Source organism: Phocoena phocoena, chromosome 19 (genome assembly GCF_963924675.1).
Source record: "Phocoena phocoena chromosome 19, mPhoPho1.1, whole genome shotgun sequence".
Taxonomy (NCBI): Eukaryota; Metazoa; Chordata; class Mammalia; order Artiodactyla; family Phocoenidae; genus Phocoena; species Phocoena phocoena.
The window spans coordinates 45,402,021-45,425,310 of record NC_089237.1 but is presented as its reverse complement, the minus strand read 5'-3'; the positions used below and the strand labels follow the sequence as shown (position 1 = coordinate 45,425,310).

The following is a 23,290-nucleotide window of genomic DNA, read 5'->3' as shown; positions in this document are numbered from 1 at the left end:
TAGTGTGTATTTTTTAAAAGATAGAGCAAATTTGATACAGAAGAGGAAGGTATGTCTCTATACTTCTATTTTTGTCTTTCTATAAGATGAAAATAATATAAAATATTGAAATATCCTTGGATTGTAATAATGCTAATTGAAGGTTTTATGACATCATTGGATAGTATGTTTAGGTCTCACAACCCAAAAACTGGTACCTTACTACTAAATTTAGTCTTGTTCTAATAATAATTTTAATAGACATTGTCATCTAAGCTCCACCAAAAAGTTAATGACTTTTCTGTGAGTAGAGACCCCTGTCACAATCAAAGCAAAACCTAGAAGCATAAAGGGAAGGAAATCCATAAAATGTATGTAATTATTTGTCACTTGAAATATAATCAGCAGGGCTTCCCTGGTGGCACAGTGGTTGAGAATCCGCCTGCAGATGCAGGGGACGCAGGTTTGTGCCCCGGTCCGGGAAGATCCCACATGCCGCGGAGCGGCTGGGCCCGTGAGCCATGGCCGCTGAGCCTGCGCGTCGGAGCCTGTGCTCCGTAACGGGAGAGGCCACAACAGTGAGAGGCCCGCGTACCGCAAAAAAAAAAAAAATTAAAAAAAATAAGAAATATAATCAGCAGAGCAGCAGCCCAGGTCTTGTTGTGTATCAGTAGTGAGTGATTTCTCGGCTAAGGAAGTTTAACTTGCAGGGCAAATACTAAGCACTAAATATTAACATTTCAGAATTGTATTGTTCACAGTGTTTATTTAAGAACTCAGAAGTTAGCTGATATCAAATCCTGGACATCAACCTTCCAATTTTTGGAGCAATATTAGATTTCCTGTGAAATTTCTGGCTTGAATTTAGCCACTGATTTCTTGTGTTTCCCAAGTTAGAAGAAAATGAAGAGGTAAAAAATACTGCTTCTCCCTAGCCATCGCTCATCTGTCCTCCTTTTTTCCAGATATTCAGAGTGGTGTGCATCTGTTTGGGTAATCCACCAGAGACGTTTACCTGGGAGTATCGAGACAAAGATAAAAACTATCAGAAGATTGGCCCCATAACACCTTTGAAGTTTTACAAGGAACATGTCAAGCCACTCTTCAATATGGAAGATAAGGTTGGAGACAGGCACTGGCAGCCACTGGCTGTTTACTTTCAAATGCCTGTTGACTACAAGAAAGAATACATGATTCCTGGGTTACCATGCATGGTCATCAAACTAGACACTAAACACAATTTTTCCTCCTTCCTCCGAGGTATTTTATGTACCAATTCAGTTGGTCATATTAGGATCCCCAGTGCTCCTCTTCAGAGACTTTTCTGACTATGGGCCAGCAGTCAGTTGAATTCCCATATGCTCCCCTGATTTGGGCCCTGAGTCATTCTCAGGTGTGAAGAAAATAAAAGCATACTGGGTGTTTCTTACCATGGGTTCAGAGCATCACTCTACTGTGGGCCCCTCTTGGGACTCTCTTGCAGAAGGGAGCAGTGTCCCATCCTCGTTTTTCCCGCTCACTTCAGGGCTTCTCCACCTACCTAGCAAGATGACTAGAGCCCCTTCTTCACTGGCATCTTGACCGTCTTAAAAGCACATGGCGTTGTTTTATGATTGGAGTCCCAACTCAGTTGTGGTACTGCCAGATGTTGAGCCTTTCTGGTAACTTGAGAGCAGAGGTCTTGTAGTGATGGACTCGTGAATTGCCATCTTGCCTTACTCAGTGCACACAATTCTGCAGAATTAGTTTTGGGGTGATTCCTGCCAGTAGGAGAAACAGGTTGTTGCAACTCCCAAATACGTCCCTTATACTAATTAGAATATACAGGGACCTCTCTCACATGACCTTACCACCTTTTGTTTCTCATTTAACAATGTGTAATGCTTGTTCTTGTAGGCAGAGGTGCTACGCTTGTTAACAAATATATGAACTTAAAGGAGAGGTCTGTATCTTGCTTGACACTCCTGGTTTTATGTTCTAATCAACATGTTCTTGATCTCAATAGATTTGTTTAGTGAATGACCCTCGGCCCCACCACAAGTACAGCAAACTTTACACGGTGGACTACTTAAGCAACATGGTTGGAGGGAGGAAAACTCTATATAACAACCAGCCCATTGACTTATTGAAAAAGATGGTTGCTGCCTCCATCAAAGATGGAGAGGTTGGTATTGTTTCTTTGTCTTCTGCCTAGGGGTTAAAACCTTTTCTTCCAACTTCTTTGGTGTAATAGGAAGAACTTATGTTGACTTCTTTCTTCTTCTTTCCTCTACTTCTAGGCTGTATGGTTTGGCTGTGATGTTGGAAAACACTTCAGTGGCAAGTTGGGCCTCAGTGACATGAATGTGTGAGTGCAAGAAATTTAAAATAGAAAATCATTTGTGGGTTGTGACTGTTGGAGCGCACTCTTGGGACGCAGTGACTCAGCTCAGGTTCACTCAAGATTAAGGTTGGCCTGAGGGTGGGTCTGTTTCTTTTTATTTTGTAGAGTTTGAGGATTCATAGCAGAAACTCCACATATTTAACTCTAACCTGGGAAGTCAAGATCATACTTCATATCTGAGTTGAAATTGTTGGATGTTCCTAAAAAGTCATCCTCCATGAGAAAGACACTTAAAAAAAAATTTTTTTTGATATAAAAAAAAATAATGTAACACTCAAAGTAATATTGTAAAAGATACAATCAATGGGATGCCAAGTATTTGATACCAAGTATTTATCAAAGATGCCACATACTTTTTGTCTTTATTTTTGTACAATAATTACTTTTTAAAAGACAACTTAAGGGACTTCCATGGGTGGTCCAGTGGCTAAGACTCCACGCTCCCAATGCAGGAGGCCCGGGTTCAATCCCTGGTCAGGGAACTATATCCCACATGCTGCAGCTAAGAGTTCACATGATGCAACTAAGAGATCCCAAATGCTGCAACTAAAGATCCTGCATGAGGCAATGAAGATCCTGTGTGACGCAACTAAGACCTGGTGCAGCCAAATAAATAAATATTTTTTTTAAAAAAGGCAACTTAAAAGTTGGATTACTGGGACTTCCCTAGTGGCACAGTGGTTAAGAATCCACCTGCCAACACCAGGGACACAGGTTCGATCCCTGGTCCGGGAAGATCCCACATGCCACAGAGCAACTAAGCCCGCGCGCCACAACTGCTGAAGCCCGCGTGCCTAGAGCCCGTGCTCCGCAACAAGAGAGGCCACTGCAATGAAAAGCCAGCGCACCACAATGAAGAGTAGCCCCAGCTCGCCACAACTAGAGAAAGCCTGCACGCAGCAGTGAAAACCCAACACAGCCAAAAAAAAGAAAAAAAAAGTTGGATTACGAAAGGTTATAAAAATAATAGTAACTGATTACTGTGTAAATCTGCTTAGTGCGTTTGGGGTTATAATTAAAGGTTTTCCAGATCTCTTGTTTGCTGTTTGAGCCTTCTTAACTACTTCTATTGCTTTGATATCTTATGTATTTTGTCTTTATGACAACTAGGACTAATATGCATACATACTTTAAAGCATTCCTCCTGTTTGTTTATGACAATGAAGATTGATTTGTGAACTGAATCATTCAACTTCCTTGACTGTTAAAATATATCACTTTAGTGTTACTTGTAAGTAATTATTACTTGTAGGAAATTGAGTAAATATCTTGACAGTTAACAACAGGAGAAAGGAAATCTGCTAAAAGAGAGAACTCATGAGGTTTTTTAAACTTCGAAAATATTCTCCAATATTTTGACACTCTTTATTTAAATTTCACAGTTAGCAGTGATCTAAATGAATTCAGAAACTGAGTGCTTCTGCCGGCTCAAAAGAGACCATTTTTGAAAGAAATTACTTCAGAAACTTTTAAGTTTTCTTGCCAAAATGACAATGCAAGCTTATCTTGTCAGCTTTTTGATTTGGGGAATTTATGTTTAATAACTTTGTATTTTTCTGAGTACTCTTGTGACACAGAGAGAATGGAATCCCATTGAGAGACTAAATTTTGCATGTACCACGTTCTCTAAAGAGCTACAGCCCAGATATATCTGGAGCTGCAAAGCCCCTTCAGGTTCTTCTATGATCCTTTTACAACCAGAAGCCAATTATCCCCCATGATTGTACTCTGTATATTCTGTGCTATTGTTCTCTTTTACAGCTATGACCATGAGTTAGTGTTTGGTGTCTCCATGAAGAACATGAATAAAGCTGAGAGGCTGACTTTTGGTGAGTCACTTATGACCCACGCCATGACCTTCACTGCTGTCTCAGAAAAGGTATGACCCTCAGCGTGCCCACTCCAGTGTTTGCATAGATGGATCTACATGCTCCTGCAGACCGTTTATTCCAGCAGAGCTTCTTATAGTGTATATGATTTCTGTTAAAAGTTAGCAAGACATTGTACCTGCCTCACTTGGGGTTTGGCTGGATGCTCAGAAGTAATAAAAATAGAAACTTTCCATGAGGAGCAGAATTTGTGTCAGCAGGGAGTAAGGAAGTAACTGCTTTTCTGTAACTTTGGAAATTCTTGGTGTGAAAAGAGGTCAGCAAGGGAACTTGGGAGAGGATAACTTCAGTTTAATAAGGAATTAAAATGTACCCTGAAAGTGTTCATATCTTGATGACTTATGTTCAGACTCACCTTCCTTTCATTTGTCATTCAGATTCTTCTGCAGTAAAATGTCAATAACAGTAATTTGTAGACTCCATGCCCATTACTGGATTTATGCAGAGCTTCAGGAAATTGGATGTAAAAAGTATGTTGAATTTCCTATGAAATACTCTGACTAGTAATATCATTGTTTCTAAGACACAGTGTTGGAAACAACAACTGCAGTTTTATTTCACAAATAAGCCGTCCCATTTCTAGGCTGTAGAATAGATATTTACTCCTGTGCTCAGGGATCATAAAGAAGAGAAGACTTCAAAATACTTTAGTTCTTTACCACTGCAAGCAGAAGTGTTCTTTTCCTAGCCTAATTGGAAAGAAAGTCACAGAATAACTACCTTGACCTTAGAAGCAAAATATTAGAAGGAACTTCTCATAAAATACTGTAAATAATGAAATAAAATTCTATAGTAAATAAACTAGAATAAAATACTACTAAAATACTTAGAATAAAATATTAATATTAAGCTGTTCATATTTATGTTTGGACCTCCTATATTGTAAAATTCAGTGGATTTATAACTAAAGCTCCTTAAAGTTAAACTTTTAAACTATTCAGAGGATTAGTAAAACGGAAAACAAACTAAAAACCTTGTAATTTCCAAGAGAGTTTTGGGTTTTATCATTTTCCATCTCTATTATAGAGTATTCCTGTTTTTCAGAAATAAAAATCATACATACTCCATGTCATTTTCTCTGGAACTTCCATTCTTTCATTGGCATGATTTATTAATATGCTTTTTTTTCCCCTCTGGGAAACGGAGCTACATTACCTGTAAATATTATAAAGCAGAATCAATACTATCATAACTGGAATTTTATATTGAGATTTTTCTCTTCCTTCTACTTTGAGTTTTTGACCACTGCATAACTAGTTTGCACTGCATTTGAATGATAATGCAGAGATAAATGCTAGTAAGTATTCTGGGATATTCTTTCTTGTTTCGGGTTTCTTGGAATCCCTCTGAGGGAGGTCCAGATATTATTCTATATTTGTAGATGACATGGCTTGATCTAGGTCATGCAGGAATTCATTGGCAAAGGAAAGAAGAAACATTTTGAAACTTACTATAATAAATGACTTTAGGTGATATAGATTCTAACAGTTATATTTAAAAGGAAAGTAAAGATGGACTATAATGCAGGGAGTAGAAAACCAAAACATTTAATAAGCTAGCCCCAGAATGTATAGTTTATTGATGTGGTTTTAAAGGTACCTGGGGCTAAGATTAAGGGGTAGGTAGTACAGATAAGGGTGTTTGAAACTTGTGGGTTTGATTGTTGGCTATTTCTGAGACTGAAAATTGCTGAGATTCAAGAAAACGGTCAGGAGTAAAATCAAATCCCATGTAGATGAGACTCGTGCAGTTTTATGCAGGTGGGAGTTGACAGATGAAATCATTAGGAGATAATTCAGGCGCCAGCTCTCTTCTCATGCTACCAAGATTTAAGTTGTTTTGACATCAGCTAATGCCCTGGGTAAACATGAGAGAGAACAGTCTTTTCCCAAGTGCAGACTTCTTATCCCTCTCTGTGTCACTGTGATAAAGACTGTAAATGAAGGTTATCTTGATGAGTGTCGTTGTCCCTTTAAGAAGATGAAAATTGAGCTTATTTTATTAATGAAGATAGAAGGAGAACGGAACTGCCTGGGTTTTGTTTTATGAAAATAGTGTTTGGTTTGCCATTCAACCTCTATTGTATTAAATTCAATATTTGTGTGACTGAATCAATAAAAGAACACATAGGAGAGTGTCATTACTCGGTTCCCCTAAGAAAGAAAAGTAGGCTGTATTGATGAGAATGTGTTTGTTTTCTTTTTTAAACTCTTGACTAGGTCTTAGAATCATTTCTAAAATAAATACAGTGGGATACCTCTGCAAAGAATGCTGATTAATTAAAAGCAAGAGTCTCTGGCTTCAGATGGTGTTCACTGCTTTCAGTAATTTAATATTTTGTTTTTCTTAGCCAAGAGGCATTTTAATGTGCTTATTTTCTGTATACAATAGAATGTAAAGAAGAAAATAGTATTTATCGCTTTGCTGGGTTTATTGCATTTTCACCCCAAGAGATTCAAACTCCACTTCTATTAGAGTATCCCTTTGGTTATAGTGGAAGATATACGGCCCTGGTCATGTATATCATTGCTGTATAGAGAAGGCTCTTTCCTCTGAGTGGCTGAATAAGAACTAAAATTACATGACATGTCATCAGGACGGATCTAGTTTCAGACTACACACTGTCATCCACTCTTTTGCAGGATGATCAGGAGGGTGCTTTCGTGAAATGGAGAGTGGAAAATTCGTGGGGTGAAGACCATGGCCACAAAGGTAAGCTTAATCTGGTCTGGTAATACTAACTCAGAGTGACTAGATGTGCTCTACTCTCTGCCTCCTACTGTGAAGAAAAAGCTGCCCTAGTGTGGATCATTTTTATTTTTCAGTAATTGGTCCCATTAGCTAGATTATTAGCTAGACTATTCTGGAGAAAAATCTGAGGATCTCGTTTGCCCCCAGGATCCCTATGCCCAGCATGGTAGGCCTGAACTCCCTGGTTGGCTCTGAGATCAGTATGTGCTGGCATTTGTTCCAAACCGTGCTGACCCTAGTAGACCTTTGTACCAGAATCACTTGGCCAGTAAGAAGTTTGAGTGCCCTTTGCCAGGACACTTGCTCTATGGAGTTTGGTGCATTTTCATTTACTGCACTAACTCTAGAATAATCAGAAGCTTCCTAGTGGGAGAATGGGATTGGCAAGAAACTTTAGGCATGTATTGGAGACTCATGAGAAGTTGTGAAGTCTGAAGTTGTGAAGTCTAAATGCTGTGGTTACCATTTAGACGGTTTTATTCTGACAATCAAAACGCAGGCAGAAGTCATAAGTAAATTATAGTAATTAGGCTTAAAGAAAAACCACAGGTAATATTTGAATTGTAGAAAAATAAAAACTACAGATAAGCCAAAAGAGGGGGAAAAAATCTCTAATAATCCTGCTACCCAGCGATCACCATTGATTAACTGTTTAGGGTATATTCTTGCAAATCTTAGAGACCATATTTCTTAAGACTGTTTTTCATAATAGATTTAGTAGATAAAAGCCTTTTAAGGTATTGTTATGCTTTAATTTTTAGAGTTTCAAACCAAAAAGTGGCAACTACCAGAGAATATTATGCATGTCAGCATGTATTTGCTTGTGTGTTATGTGCTGGTCACATCTTGTAGCAGCTGTTTCCCAGAGTCCATATTTCTTACTTTTAGCCAGTGGATTCTGGCTAGGAAGGACACATAAACCACAGCTCTCTAGACTAGTTAGAAGACTGGAAGGAAATAGGTAGGGAATCCAGTGAGATTACCCAGACACTTGGAATCAGACTTCAGCTATCTCACCCAAGCAGCAATCAACCAGAAATTTTCTTTAAAAAAAGTAAAACAAAATGAAAGAAAAACAAGAAAAACAAAATAGCGATCTCAGCAACTCTTTACCTGTTGCTTCCCTCTTTGTTTGAGTGATTTTCCAGCTAAGTTCTTTAGAGCTCTAAGATTTCCACGGGTAAAAGGTGGAGGTTTGGAAGTGAGCAGATGGGGCTTCAGTCGTTTATATCTGAAAACTACTGTCTTAGAAGAGCCTTGACAAGACTTGAGTGTGCTGCGATTGAGTGGCACAGGCTAGTAGGTGATGGCCAACACCTAGAGGCCATTTAATCTGTCATTTCAAGTCTTTTCATCTCCCCATGAAATGCTCATTGGTGGATTTTGGCAAACTATCCCTGGGATCTGCTGTGAAACTCAGCTCAGTGATTATATGTAAACGAATATCAGCGCTGTTGGTGCGTATCTGTTCATCATCAGGTAGTTGCATGTCCCCCATCTGTGATTTGTGTTATTGTTCTGTGATTATGGGGCACTTGCTAAATTAACTATTATGAATTAAAGTCCAACATAGTTTTTAATTGGTGATTTCTTATAAGATAAATTCATTTTAAGACACAAAAACATTGGGATCAGGTAGAGGTGGGTATAAGGAAACTAGCAAAAAGATTAAAAACAAACAACTCAGAATTCAGTTATATCCATTAAGTTGATGATGGTTAAGAAGTGGATGCAAAGGAGACGCTTGTCTTGAATTGGAAGGATGTGGTATTTGTAACATTTTAAAACATAAGCTATTGTTTCAGATGAAACTCTGTAGCTTCTGTTTCATTTTTGGTCTTATTTGGTCCCTGTAAATGGTTTGTTATTATAAAGATTAGTGTCTAGGAAAAGGACTAAAGTTATGGTTTGTTTAGACCAGCCTGGACCCGTTGGCTTGTTTCTGAGATATTTTTCTATCTATAACAGTCACTGAGTTTGTAGATAGTCGTGATACCCATTTAAGAGAGGATAAACACTTGTAAAGTCAGGCAAAAGCTCTGTGTTCTGTGTAGTGTGAGTTATTGTCTTTATTACTTTGAACCTAAATACCTACTCTTAAAGAGGATTCTAGGCCACTTTGCTAATTTATTTTTTTCCATTCAACTGTACCTCTTTACTCCTAACTCAGTAAAAGTTTTGCTTCTGCTGACTTACTCATTCTATTATTATGTGGAGGGAGCTGGGGTTTTTTTTTTTAAGTTCAAAGGTTATAGCTTATTGCACTATAAAACATTAACCAGTTTTGCTTCCAACCCAGAAGTCTAACATTTAATTATTTACATAATTAAACGAATTTTATCATTTATATTATAAAGCACACATAATTATATCACACACATTTTCAAATGTCCTTTGGCTCTTTGAACTGATTGTGTTATCTTACTGGTTCACTCTTGTAGTGAGTTGAATAAAAATCTTTAACGTGTTCATTTTACATTTGCATTATATCACCATTTTACTTCATAAAATTTACTTTAATGACAATGATACTCCCTTCTTAGTTTTTTTTTTTAGCATCTTTATTGGAGTATAATTGCTTTACAGTGGTGTGTTAGTTTCTGCTGTATAACAAAGTGAATCAGCTATACATATACATATATCCCCATATCTCCTCCCTCTTGTGTCTCCTTCCCACCCTCCCTATCCCATCCCTCTAGGTGGTCACAAAGCCCTGAGCTGATCTCCCTGTGCTATGTGGCTGCTTCCCACTAGCTATCTGTTTTACATTTGGTAGTGTATATATGTCCATGCCACTCTCTCACTTTGTCCCAAGAGCTGGGGTCTTGATCCCTGTGGTCTGCCTGTAATCCTTCCTAGTGAAACCTGTCTAGTTAAGACTAAACTAACTTTTTTGTTGTTCTTGAATAACTGAAATGCCTGAGATTATACAGAGTAAAGCATTTCAGTAGAGAGCCAAAAGATAAATTGAACTGAGTGGGGGTAGCGAATAGTTCATTCAAAGCCAAAATAAATTATTCTCATGTGTTTCTTGGTAATGTTCTTTCTGACTTAACAGGAAGGAAGGAAAGAAAACATGATCTAATTTAATTGGCACACTTGGCCTGACCTTAGGAGAATACGTAGTATGTTATTATGCGGGCAATGTGTGTTTACCCCAGCAGGGCCCTCCCGTCTGTCATCCTGGTGGGCATTGGCTGCCATGTCTGAGACAGAACCTCTTTGGTGCTCTTTCGGGAGACAGGACAACCATAAACAGCATAGCTAGGATTTTGTTTCTGTAGATAACATTGTTAACAGTTTGTTACTGTTCTCTGTGGGGTTTCTGCTTGTTAAGATTGATGGTTTCTCAAAAAGCAATGTTGATAATACTACAGGCTGGAGGTGAACAGAGCAGAGATACCTGGGCAGGCTGCCATTTCCCTCTGCCCAGTTCTGGCTTTGGTCTTTCCCATTGGTCATGAGACTAATAATTAAATCAGATAACCTGACTGTTTCCTAAAGGGGACAAATATTACCTCTGACCACTAGACACATAAAGCGAGAAATTAATTCTTATCTTATTGAAGCCATTGGGTTACTTCATATTGGGGAAGTATTCTAGAATTCTAGTATTCTTAGTCAGATGGACTGAAAATTGGATACATATCTAAGATGGTGTACAACCAACGTGGCTTTCTTTTCTCCCCTACTTCTTGAAGTACTTGACTGTGTTTATGGATCACATTAGAAATGGATTTCATAGTTGAATGAGGGAACAGACCTTGGGACTTGTTACATTGTCTTTCATTTTGAAAAGTTGATAGGCTTGTTAGAATCAAGTAGTTTGTAAAATGTTTAAAAATTTAAAATAGGGGTGATAACCTTTGGTGCCTCTTACTCTTAGTCAGAAATTCATCTGAGAAGAGCATAATCTTTAAGCCAAAGTGACCTACAGGTCATCTCACTAAAAAGTGGTAGAGCCAGAATTATAATTCAGTCTGACATTAGAGCCTGTTTTCTTGACCACTAAACTGTGCTTCCTCCAAGCTTCTCTGTTCTAGTAACATCTAGTCTACTCATGGACATACCAGATCAATTTATGAACTTGGTGACCAGAAACTAGTGGCTACGGGGACATAAAACTTGTATAAAGTATCTGGAGATGAGTAAATGTCTTCTGTCAGGAGAAAGGGCTCTTAGAGCACTGTTTATGTCTGGGAATCTGAACAAGGAGGGGAGGATGGAGCATCTTGTGAGTGGTTTGTGTCCAGAGTTAGCACATGGTGAGTTGGGCAAGTGAAAAACTCTATGTAACCACCAAAAATTTCCCAGGATTATTTTGTCCATGCTGCTTTATAACTTGGTTCTTTGTTTTTTTTTTTTTTTTTTTTAAACATCTTTATTGGGGTATAATTACTTTACAATGGTGTGTTAGTTTCTGCTTTATAACAAAGTGAATCAGTTATACATATACATATGTTCCCATATGTCTTCCCTCTTGCGTCTCCCTCCCTCCCACTCTCCCTATCCTACCCCTCCAGGCTGTCACAAAGCCCCGAGCTAATATCCCTGTGCCTTGCGGCTGCTTCCCCCTAGCTATCTACCTTACTACGTTTGTTAGTGTGTATATGTCCATGACTCTCTCTCGTCCTGTCAAAGCTCACCCTTCCCCCTCCCCATATCCTCAAGTCCGTTCTCCAGTAGGTCTGCGTCTTTATTCCTGTCTTACCCCTAGGTTCTTCATGACATTTTTTTCCCCTTAAATTCCATATATATGTGTTAGCATACGGTATTTGTCTTTTTCTTTCTGACTTACTTCACTCTGTATGACAGACTCTAGGTCTATCCATCTCATTACAAATAGCTCAATTTCATTTCTTTTTAAGGCTGAGTAATATTCCATTGTGTATATGTGCCACATTGTTTCTGTTTTTTTTTTAACTTTTCATCATGGACAATTTCAGGCATATACAAACAGAATAGTACTAAGAAGTCGCCATGTGCCCATAACCCAGCTTCAATAGTTATCAACATTCTGCCATGCATATAACAAAAGTGTTGATACTCAATAAATTAAATTCTTGGATGGTCTCCCTAATGAACCAGTCTTATTATGGAACTTCTTTTTATGATTGATTCACTTAGTCATGAGATGATATTCCAGTTCTAAAGTCTGATACATTAGAGCTCTGAAGGTAGAATTATCATAACATAGTTCTTAATGCTTATAGTCTAGTTTCTTAATATGCTGAATAATACAACTTTTTAGTAAAGTTAGGAGGAATATTATTTTCTAACTCTGCAATGGTCATTGAAGGAAAATCTTTATCTTTTAAAAATTTGTTTCTCTACATTTTCATTTTGAACCAAGATTATTTTTCAAATTGCTTTTGTGCCTTTTTCAGCTTCAACTTTGAAGTTGTTTTTAACTCACATTCTTCATCTTTCCTTACAAATAAGCCTTTCTGTTCCTGATTTCATTTTAGTAAAATTTCCAGACTTCCTCATAAAAGGGAGTCTCTTCATGATTGCAGTTAAAGGCTTTGGCATGTTAGAGATTAATCTGGAAAGAAACTTATGTGGCTGATTCACATTACATCTGGACTTCTGCTGCTTTCTAAAAACCAAAAGAATGGCCTTTAAATTGCCTCACCATGTGATTTTGGGAACAGTATGTCCAAAGCTAGGCACAAAATTCATCATATCCTTCATATAACGTTATATGGTGGAACCAAGAGAGACAGTTACTACTTTCTTGATTATAGATCCTGGGCAGTCATTTGTCTCCTTATGGTTTCACATTTCTCTATCAGTAACACGGATAATGACTAATTTCCTTATGAGACCCTATAGTATATATAGCCATCAAACTGTATACTGTTATATAACTCTGAAAAGTTCAATGAATATTCCATATTTCTGTCAGAGGTACTCAGGACATAGAGTTCATAACATCTTGCTTCATAAGAATTCAACATTTGCTAATGTATTTGTCTCTTTTTCCCTCACAGCATCATGTAGCGTAACTCAGGATATGAACACCCATGTTTGATGTGAAAACATGAAAAGGTGCTGAGAGGTTTTGACTTGTTCAGGTTGCACAGTGTCAGAGAGAGGACTGGAATTCAGATTTCTTAATGTGACACAGGCAGCTTCCCTAAAAATGTATACTACCTGTGAAAGATAACCAGTTATTTGCAGATCAGTTTGAGATTTAGTGGATTTCTAGCACAGATAATATAATTATAGACAATATTGAGCTGGACTTGCAGAAATTAAGAGAAAATTATATGAGGTAAAAGTGGATGCTTCTGATTTCCTGTAAAAGAGCAAGACACAAATTTGTTTTGTCACCTCAGGGTTTTCATGTCTCTCCAGGCTTGGGAAAAGCGCTGCTACTATCAGATTCGGGTATCTGAGTTCTTTCAGAGGGACTCCTCATCCTCCATCTCCATTCACCAACGAACCTGCATGACTCAAGCTAAAAAATAGTTCATGTGAGTGGAACAGAGGAAGATTGACCGTTGCTTCCTCATCAAAGTGTGTGACTAGCAGAGGGCTACCATTTGTGAGAGGGGGACAAACTGTGGAACAGAGGCTCCTCCTAACTTGCAAGCAGGCATTGGTTTCAGGGAGAAATCTCTTCATATTTAATACAGATTTGTGTGTGTGTATTTGCTTTCTCCTGTAGAGAGGGTCTGTCATTTTCACCAGATTGTCTCCCAGGTGTGTTTGTAATTGCTTTGAGGAGGATAGAGGTTAAGCACAGAACCTGGCACCAGATGCCTGGGAACACATCCTGGCAGTCCCTCCTATTGGCTATGTAGCCTTGGTCATGGTATTTAACCTTTATAAGCCTTAGTTTTCTGATCTGTAAAATGGGGTTAATAATTGTACCTACCTCATAGGGTTGTTGTGAGAACTGTGCCAGGCATATGAGAAGTGCATGAAAATATTAGCTATTGTTGTTACTGTTGTTAATGTTATCTGTAGACAGGTGAGAGCAGGAGAGCGAGAACATAAGGCTCCTTAATCCTTCTCTCTGGGAGAGGGCTGTCTTAACTTGCCCATGGTTCTAGCGTCAGGTCTCTTAAGAATTCAAGACCCTCGTGTGACCACTGGACTACATACCAGTTTACTGGATGGATGACTCGTCATGTGGGCTTAGTTGCATGAAAGAGAGCAGTGGAGGCGAATAAACCTAGTGCCCAGGAAAACCCACTAGCAATAGCATCACCTCACATTTATTGATGGGATGCAGGGAACCGTGCACAGACCATGGTGGAACGTATGTCTCTGACCCTCAGAGGAATTTATACTTACTCAGCTGGGACATGGAAGGGGATTTGAAGAGGGCTGTGATAGGACAAAAGTGGCATTCATGGTGTGCTCCTCAGACTGTAAGATATAGGATAAGTAGACTAAGGAAAGCAAGAGAAGGGATGATTTCTCCAAGAAGGCAGATGACAGCAAAAGAGGGGGAACCGGGTAGAGCCCCCTTAGTGGGGAGACAATAGAAAGACATTGAAGCTGAGGTGGTTGAAATGGGTGAGGGGTTAGGGAGAAGTCATGGAACTAGGTGATATCAGGGAGAACTTGGTGGTAAATAGTGCTGCAGGGCTTCCCTGGTGGCGCAGTGGTTGAGAGTCCGCCTGCCGATGCAGGGGACGCGGGTTCGTGCCCCGGTCCGGGAAGATCCCACGTGCCGCAGAGCGGCTGGGCCCGTGAGCCATGGCCGCTGAGCCTGCGCGTCCGGAGCCTGTGCTCCGCAACGGGAGAGGCCCCAGCGGTGAGAGGCCCGCGTACCGCAAAAAAAAAAAAAAAAAAAAAAGTGCTGCAGCAGGGCAGCCAGAAAATGAGTCAGTGGGAGAGGCTTTGGGATTGGACTTTAAGGCAGGCTTTGGAAACTTGAGGAGGGGTGAGGGTAGAAGCCCAACTGTGCTGTTAATGCCGCATCAGGAACATTTTGTACTTGATTCTTTCGAATGCTAGGTACCGGGAGTGGGGAGGCCAGGGATTGAGCTGCAGCCATGGAGGCTGTAAATCTTGTTCTGTATGGTGTTTGCAATTTATTATAAAAACAAGTTGCTTTTATAATTATAAGTACAAAATAATAAAGGGGGTAAACTACAAGAGAGATGGTGAGTGATTGGAACAGGGAAGACTCCTTAGTGATTCTTCAAAGGTGAGCAGAGTTTTAGGAAAGGTGTTAGGGTTGTGGCTCTTTTGGGAAGCGAAGTGGAAGGCCAAGGAAAGGGGAGCTGAGAAGCGTTGCTTTTGACATGTGGAGTGTGCTTCAGGCCAGTCCGAGGCCTGGGGCCAAGAAATAATGTGGCCTGCCATCAATGGAGCTTTTGAGGAATGATCAGAAAGCAGGCTTTGCCTGAACCAAATAGGAGTAATGATGTTTGGGGTTAGAGAGAAGTCATTGAGTTTTGGTGAGGAAACAGACCCTTGGATGACACCTCAAGTTGTGTTTTCTCCTCCTGTCCAACATCAGAGACCCTGGCAGGATTTTGTGTGATCTCGGACTTGCCTGGCTCATGCCCACAGTCCAGGGAAACAAAAAATCAGACTGGTTGGTGTGCTGCCTTCTCTCCTCAGCCCAGAGGTGGACAGGCTTCTTCTGGACTCCTTAGCAAAGGGCACTTCCTCAGGAAGTGTGCACTTCTACAGACTGAACGTTGTTGTGGTTTGATGGTTTAAAAAAATGAAACCCACAAACCAAAACAACCCTCTTTCCCAACCACATTTTCCATCCTGCCTTCTTACCAGGGAAACAGAATCTTCTGTAGCCTTTGTTTCTGAAAGAGGCTACAAGTAATATCCAGCTGTAAGAGTAGCCCTTCTCTTATCAGCAAAAGGTTCAGGAACCTGAACTACAGACCAGACGTTTGTTTTTTACTCTGGAGGAAAAAGAAGCTTCTCCTCAGATCAGTGTCCAGATATCTGTCTCATAAGTAGTGGGTTTGTTTCTTTTTGAAAAATGTCCAGCCCATCCTGTTCTCCAGCCTTCTAAATAAATGCACTTAGAACACATGATATCTCTTTGATTTAAAGATACAGAATACCTCATAAATGGACCCCACAAAACCTGGGCTCATGGCTCTTGATGTGGGGTGTGTGAGCAGATGGGACCTGGTTCCAGACAGTGCCTAGATGAGGAGCTAGATTAAGCAGTTATCTGTTGGCCAAAGTCATAACTACCTGCCACTCTCTTTGCCCCCCTGAGTGCGGAAGCTGAGCCCCATGGAAAAGACCGAATTTGAAGTTAAGACCTGGATTTCAGTTTGGGCTTTACTTACTTACTGGCTATGTGACTTTAAACAGCTCATACCAACCCCGCCTGCCTCGTAGTGTTGCTGTGAGGATTAAAATCAAAACAAGGATAGTGGATGTAAAATTGCCTTTTTTTTTTTTTTCCCAGTACGTGGGCCTCTCACTGTTGTGGCCTCTCCCGTTGTGGAGCACAGGCTCCAGACGCACAGGCCCAGCGGCCATGGCTCATGGGCCCAGCCGCTCCGTGGCATGTGGGATCTTCCCAGACCAGGACATGAACCCGTGTCCCCTGCATCAGCAGGCGGACTCTCAGCCACTGCACCACCAGAGAAGCCCTAAAATTGCATTTTGAAGTCTAAGCTCCCTACAGATCCCTGTGTGTGTTTTGTTTTATTTTGCTTTCTAAGGTATAATTCTTTTAATAAATAATAAAATTACATTGTTCCAAAATCAAAATACAAAAAAGTATACAAAGGGGAATCTTGTTTCCATCTGTCACTCTCTACTCCTTTCACCTCCCCTTCTTTCAGTTTCCCATTTCTGTTCATTTCTATTGTATCCTTCCAGTGTGTTTTAGTGCAGCAAAGGTAGCATACCTTATGCCCCACTCTGCATCTTGCTCTCACTTCACTTAACAGCATGCCTTTGGGGCCTGTCAGTACGTTTTCACATCCGTACAGCTTCATTATCTTCCGTTGTCTGGATGTACCATACTTTATTTAGCCAGTTCCCTTACTAATGGAACTTGGGTCGCTTCCAGGCTTTTGCTATTACAAACTATATTGCCGTGAGTTAATACCACACAGTGATTAGAACAGTGCCTGACAATAGTAAGAGCGGAATAAATATTAACTATTATTGTGCCTAAATAAACATGTATTGTCTGCATGTAAGTACTGTTTTGTCTGTAGGATGAAGTTCCAGAAATGGCATTGCTTAGTGAAGAGGGTAAATGCATTTGAATTTTTTCTAGGTTGCCAAATTCCATTCCATAGGGATTGCGTCTTTTTGTACATTTGCAGCATACTCTGTACAAATGTAAGGCATGCTTTACACAGTGGGTAACCAACAGAAGTGGTTGACAGATTGTCTCTACTTAATTACCTGTTGAAATTGTGTATGTTCATAGCTGGGGACTAGACTGTGCCGAGGCCTTACTGAATGGTGGATTTTTCACTGAGATTGTGTTTCTTATGTTTTCTTACCACTAACCCTACTTTTCTCTCTTATTTATTTTTTAAATATAGTAGCGTAACAAAAAAGTTAGAAGTCATAAAGGAAAAGATGGATGAATTTGACTTCATAAAATATAAAAAATTTTAGTATACTAGAAAAATACATCAACTAAATTAGAAGGCAAATTGCATAATAGTATAAAAAGTTTGCAATCATTATAATATATTAATATAGAGAGCACTATTACTGATCACTGTGAAAATGACAAACACACCAGTTAAAATTAGGCAGAGGTCCGAAACAGACTCTTTATAAAAGAAAACTGTGAATAGCAAGCACACACAGACAGAAGTTCAAATTGAACCCAAAAAGAAAGTTGTAATTATATATACCAAGTATTGATGAGGATATAAAGAAATTAAATAGATAATTAAGGATGTACACAAAGGTTTAATTACAAAAATGTTTATAGCAGTGTTGTTTCTAAGCCTAAAAAAACAATCCAGATTCCAACAGTAAGGGATTGATTAAATACATTTTGGTTTTATTCATATAAATTCAGCTTAAAAATTAAGATGTAGATAGATGTATTTTTTTATCAATGTGAAAAGAGCAATATTGGAAAACAGCATGTGTGGTACTCTAATAATAGAGCACGTGTGATGTCTCATTTTTATTAAATGTACAGAATCTAAATGTACAGAGTATATGTAGAGACTTTTATCAGAGGATGATAAATCTGAATAGGGCTTATCCCAAGGTGGTGGGATTGTAGGCAGTTTTAAAATTTATATTCATCTTCTTACCATCCACCTCTTCCTTTTCTCATCTTCCTCCTCCTTCTGTGTTTCCATACTTTTTTATAATGGGCATTATTTATTTGGGTAATCTTTAAGGAATCAAAAAGCAATATAACATTTCAGAATTTTGAGGGGAAAATCACCTACCCAGTGATATAAAAATATCACTTTGCCTTTTTTTTTTTTTTCATGTTTTCTCCCCCTGTGTATCTGGATTTTTAACATAGTTATATAGGATATGCCATTTTTATATTGTTTTTATATCCATGTTTTGTATCCATGTTGCTATGTCGTCTTTGCAACTTCATCTTAAATGACTGATTAATGTTGGATGAAGTGGTTTCTCACTATTTATTAGGAAGTTTGAAATACGAGACAAGTGTCAGTAAAGGCTTTGCTTTCCTTTCTGGGAGCCTTTCTTCAGCCTTGAGTTATCTGCATCAGGTGAAAGATTGGCAGTGACTTAATGAGGCTTCAGTTGTCTGGCTTCCTTAGGTCTGCGCTGCCAGACAGATCCATCACAGCAGAGCTGATAACTTGATTTTGTCTTACCTTTTTTTAAAATAGCAAAAAAAAAAAAAAAATATATATATATATATATATATATATATTTTAACCACAAATAGTTTGTTAGTGAGGTGAAATACTTCATAGAAAAAAGCAAAAAATATATCTAATTCGTAAATGATAATATATTTATCACTTTAATTTAGTCTGAGAGGTTTAAAATTTAGATCTTTAGCAGGATTTCAGAAAACTGTTTTCTTAGGGTAAAGTTCTTCTTTCCCGTAAACGAACCCATTCAAAACTCTTCTGTTTCTGAGTGAATTTGGCCTAACCGGCCTAGAGCTGTATCCACAGACACTTTTTCCCCTTACAGACCGATACTGCCCTTTCTCTTTAACAAATACAGAAACATTGCCGGTGTCTTTGAGGGCCTGTTCACTTATTTTATTTCTTCCTCATAGCATGTAAACAAGACATTAAAGTTTAAACAAAATTTAATTTAGTTCCTAAAGCTTTCTTTATCCATTTATCTGTTTCTCTGAATGCCTTGTTCCCTGAACCTCGGGATCCTTGGAGCAGATTTTTTGTTTTCCTTTTTTTTTTTTTCTTATTTCCTTTTTCCTTTGGGGAACACCAGTTTCTAATGGCCAGAGTACATAAGGGCTAGAAGCTGCAACTTTCCTCAAATCGAAATGGCCTCTTTCATCCTGCCTGAGTGGGTACCTTACTGCTCCTCTGCACAGCCCTCACTTGGGTTTTAGACACACTGATCCTAATCTTCTCAGTCAAACTCCAAGACACGCAGTATCAACAGTTACAGCGGCCACAAGTTCATTACCTACCCAGGGTGCAGTTACTTGGCAGCCACCTAGACTGTGAGGTTTCTGTGGGCCCCCAAAGAACTCATATCCTGAAAAGAGAGACTAATCAAGGCAGGCCCTCTTGGCAGGGACACTGAAAGGGTGGATTACAATTGATAGGAGTTTTAATTTGTAAGGACTTACTCTTATCTCCTGCTTTTGGAACAAGATGGTGTAGATGTACTTATTGTCCATTTTTTCTGGGCATTCTTTGAAGACTCATTTGATTGTGTGATGATAGTATTGTCATAAGGATACAGAATTTTATTACATGAATCTGCCTCTATCCTTCACCTGCCTCACTGCCCCGAGCTCCTCTAAGGATTTATTCAGCGTGCATTAGGGTGAGGGGAATGATGCCTAATGTCTCAAATGGTGTAGCGTTTAGTAGCCTGGTCTCCTGCCCACGAGAACTCTTAGACAAGGCAGATGCTGACTTTCTCAGGATGCACTTACTTACATTTCCTGCAGCAAGAAATGGTACTGGTTGGCCCTTCAGCTGACCAAGCTTTGGCTGCTAGAACTTAGTGGCAGTAATGTAGGTGATGGTAGGGGCCAGGGACTTTGGAATGGCACGGGCTACAGCGTTTATCTGTGTTCTTCTTCCCTGAATCTCCTGTTGAGAAAGGAACACTGGATCGTGAGGGGATGAGAGCCCTTGCGCACTTTCCCGGGCGTTTTCTGGTGAGGGTAAACATGCGGTGCCACATCAGGTTGAGCCGTCTTTGCTGTCGCAGGAGCAGAATTGGGCATAGATGAGCTCCCCAAAGCAGTTGTGTTTTCAAGTTAAATAACGTCCTCTGTCACACCGTTTAGCTTATAAAATTAGACTTAACTGTCATGATGCCTTTTAATTATTTAAATCAGTCTTGCTTTTAGAGCAGCAGTTCTCAGAGTGTGGTCTGAGGACCCCTGCCGGGTCCCTGGGACCCTTTTAGGGCATCTACAAGGTCTTCCTTCTCCAACAACGTATCTGTGTGAGGCCGGATTTGCTTCATCTACTTCATCCAAAACAACAGATTGCACACAGAAGCAGGTACAAGAACTTAGCTATCTTCTGAATTGTAAAGTAATGCCACTTTCCTAACTAAAATTTATTTTGTTTTGAAAGATATAATTATTTTTCCTAAAAATATATTATTAATATTCACGTTTTTTAATTCTTATTTTTAAATGCACCAATATTTTTAACTTTCTGTTTTAATTTTTACTACGGTAAATATCAGTAAGTATAACCCACATAAACACCTTTTTAGGGTCCTCAGTAGTTTTAAGTGTACAGTCTTGATCCTGGGGCCAGGAAGTTTGAGAACCAACATACTAGAAGATCACCTTAGGAGAAATACTACCTCCTCTCCCTTCCTCTTGGTCCTGTGTAGTGGGAAATGCTATAGCATAGACCTAGATTTGCACAGACACTTTCAGAGAAAAATTGCTCAAGTGTCTAGTATACAGCAGGTGCCAGATATAAGATGATGATGATGATGAAGAAGAGGAAGATTGCTAGTTCCTGTGAGTCCTTGGGTGTGTAGGTGCACACAGTACCCCTGTGTAGGTACACAGTTTTGTCCTCTGTGCTCTTTCCCTGGCCCATCCTTGTTTTAAATACACACTCTTTCATCTCTTGCTTTAATTTTGCTCTTTGTATTAGCAGTGGCTCAGGTGAAGCATTTCCCCCCCTGTTTCAGTTTGTTGGATGTGTGATCCTGAAGAGGAATTTGTGTTGTCCTAGTGGAGCCTGAGATGCAGTCTCCCTGAGGGGAAGAGGCAGGTGTCTAGGATAGGTACCTGATGACGCCACACTTTTTCTCAGCTAAGCTCTCAGCCTGGGGTGTTAGTACAGCTGAGCCCCTCTCCAGTCCTGCCACTGGAGAGATCCACAAATCCCAGGGCCTTTGTGAGGAATGTAGGTCGAGCAACTGTCGCGTTGTCCGTTCTGCCTGATCCTCACCACAGATTTCCTCCTAAGAAAGCAGCGACTCCCCCAGTACCATCTGGAAATAAGTGGCTACCTGGGAATGATGATCAGGCTCCATCAGGATCCCCCTGATGGCTTAGCTGGTTGTTGTAGGAATTTATGGTAGAGAGGAAGGAGAGACAGCAGCCACGGATGCTGAGAAGGTGGGTAGGGTAAGAATTGAACTGGTATGCTTGCCCTTCTCACCCTAGAGATTAACCCCCTATGTATGTGTGGCTGTATGAACAAGAAACATTTCCACCTACCTTTAGGGTCATTGACCCACCTTCAGCAAGGCCGCCTGAGCAGTGGAATAGCAGGATCTGGTAGCAGCTTTAGGTCCAAGGCCCAGCCCTGAACTTCTGAACCCATGTGACCTGGGTACATCACTTAGTTACTCTGAGCCCCTGTTTTCTAACTGGTAAAAATATAGCCATCCTGTCCTGTCTGCTTCACAGGGTTGCTAATAAGACTTAATCAGATTAAGTGAGATTATAGATGGGAAAGCTGAAAAACATGTACAAATGTTAGTTTTGTAAAAGACTTTCTTGTAGTGCCAGTAAGGCTTCTGCTCTTTGCCCCCCGCCCTCTGCACTCATGAGGCTTGTAAAAGACTGTTTTGTAGCGCCAATAAGGCTTCTGCTCTTTGCCCCCCGCCCTCTGCACTCATGAGGCTTGTAAAAGACTTTCTTGTAGCGCCAGTAAGGCTTTTGCTCTTTGCCCCCCACCCTCTGGACTCATGAGGCTTCTGTTCTTTTCTCCAGGTTACCTGTGCATGACAGATGAGTGGTTCTCTGAATATGTCTACGAAGTGGTGGTGGACAGGAAGCATGTCCCTGAAGAGGTGCTAGCTGTACTAGAGCAGGAACCCATTGTCCTGCCAGCCTGGGACCCCATGGGGGCTTTGGCCGAGTGATACTGCCTCCAGCTTTTCCTCTTCCCATGGGACCTGAAGTAGCTGCAAAGGACAGATCCAGGGACTGAAGCCAGAGTTACACAGGTGACTGTGTGTTCCCACGGGACACAGTCAGACTCTTGGATTTCTCCTCCAGGAACCTCTTTGGGAAAGTGTGCTTTATAGTGAAACAAAATATTCTCTAAAGAAAAAAAGGGAAAGATCAGGTCGTACTATCTACTCCCCTCATCTCCAACAGCTCAGGATCTCTTAGCATTTTAATCAGATGTAATTGTTTGTCTTAACTCTGTCACACCAGTTCGGTTCAGTGTCTGTTTTACAAGGCAGGAGAGGATGAGCAATTGAGGTGTGTGGAGAGAAAACGGACTTACTGCTCCTTGTTCCTAGAGTAGAGTGGGGGGAGGGCGCCCTAATATTTGAGCTCTCAAAACTGCATGCTGCCTGACAGTAGCACTGTCCCTCCTGGGTGGCAGTCACTGAATTCGGTTTTCAAGGTAGTTTCATGTGCCTCTAATAGCCCAGGATTGGGAGGTTGATCAAAACTGACATGATTCCTTCCTGTTGTTCTGAACGGTGGGGGAGCACAGCTCTACTTGAGTCATGGTTAAGTAGAGGGTTGGAGGAAGTAGGTGAGAGAACAACCACAACCGTATCGTGGTCTGAATTACAATCGTTAGAGGGAGCTCTCGCCAGGCGGTTTAACTGCTGCCTCTGGGTTTGGGAGTTGGGTGGGCATGAAAAGGGGATATCCATTTTTTCTGACAACTAGATGGTGCTGAGAAGCTTTTGAATAAAACACTTTGCTAAATGA

At 40.1% G+C, this 23,290-nt stretch overlaps 1 protein-coding gene across 1 annotated transcript in view; it reads left to right on the top strand.

Annotated features, from left to right (window-relative positions):
• BLMH (bleomycin hydrolase) overlaps positions 1-23,290 on the top strand; it is a 44,756-nt gene extending 21,466 nt beyond the window's left edge. The window contains exons 7-12 of the mRNA XM_065897261.1: positions 945-1,100; positions 1,985-2,143; positions 2,259-2,326; positions 4,124-4,241; positions 6,894-6,963; positions 22,328-23,290. Of these exons, the coding sequence (XP_065753333.1) occupies positions 945-1,100; positions 1,985-2,143; positions 2,259-2,326; positions 4,124-4,241; positions 6,894-6,963; positions 22,328-22,479 (723 nt within the window). The 3' untranslated portion in view covers positions 22,480-23,290. The remainder of the gene's footprint in view (positions 1-944; positions 1,101-1,984; positions 2,144-2,258; positions 2,327-4,123; positions 4,242-6,893; positions 6,964-22,327) is intronic.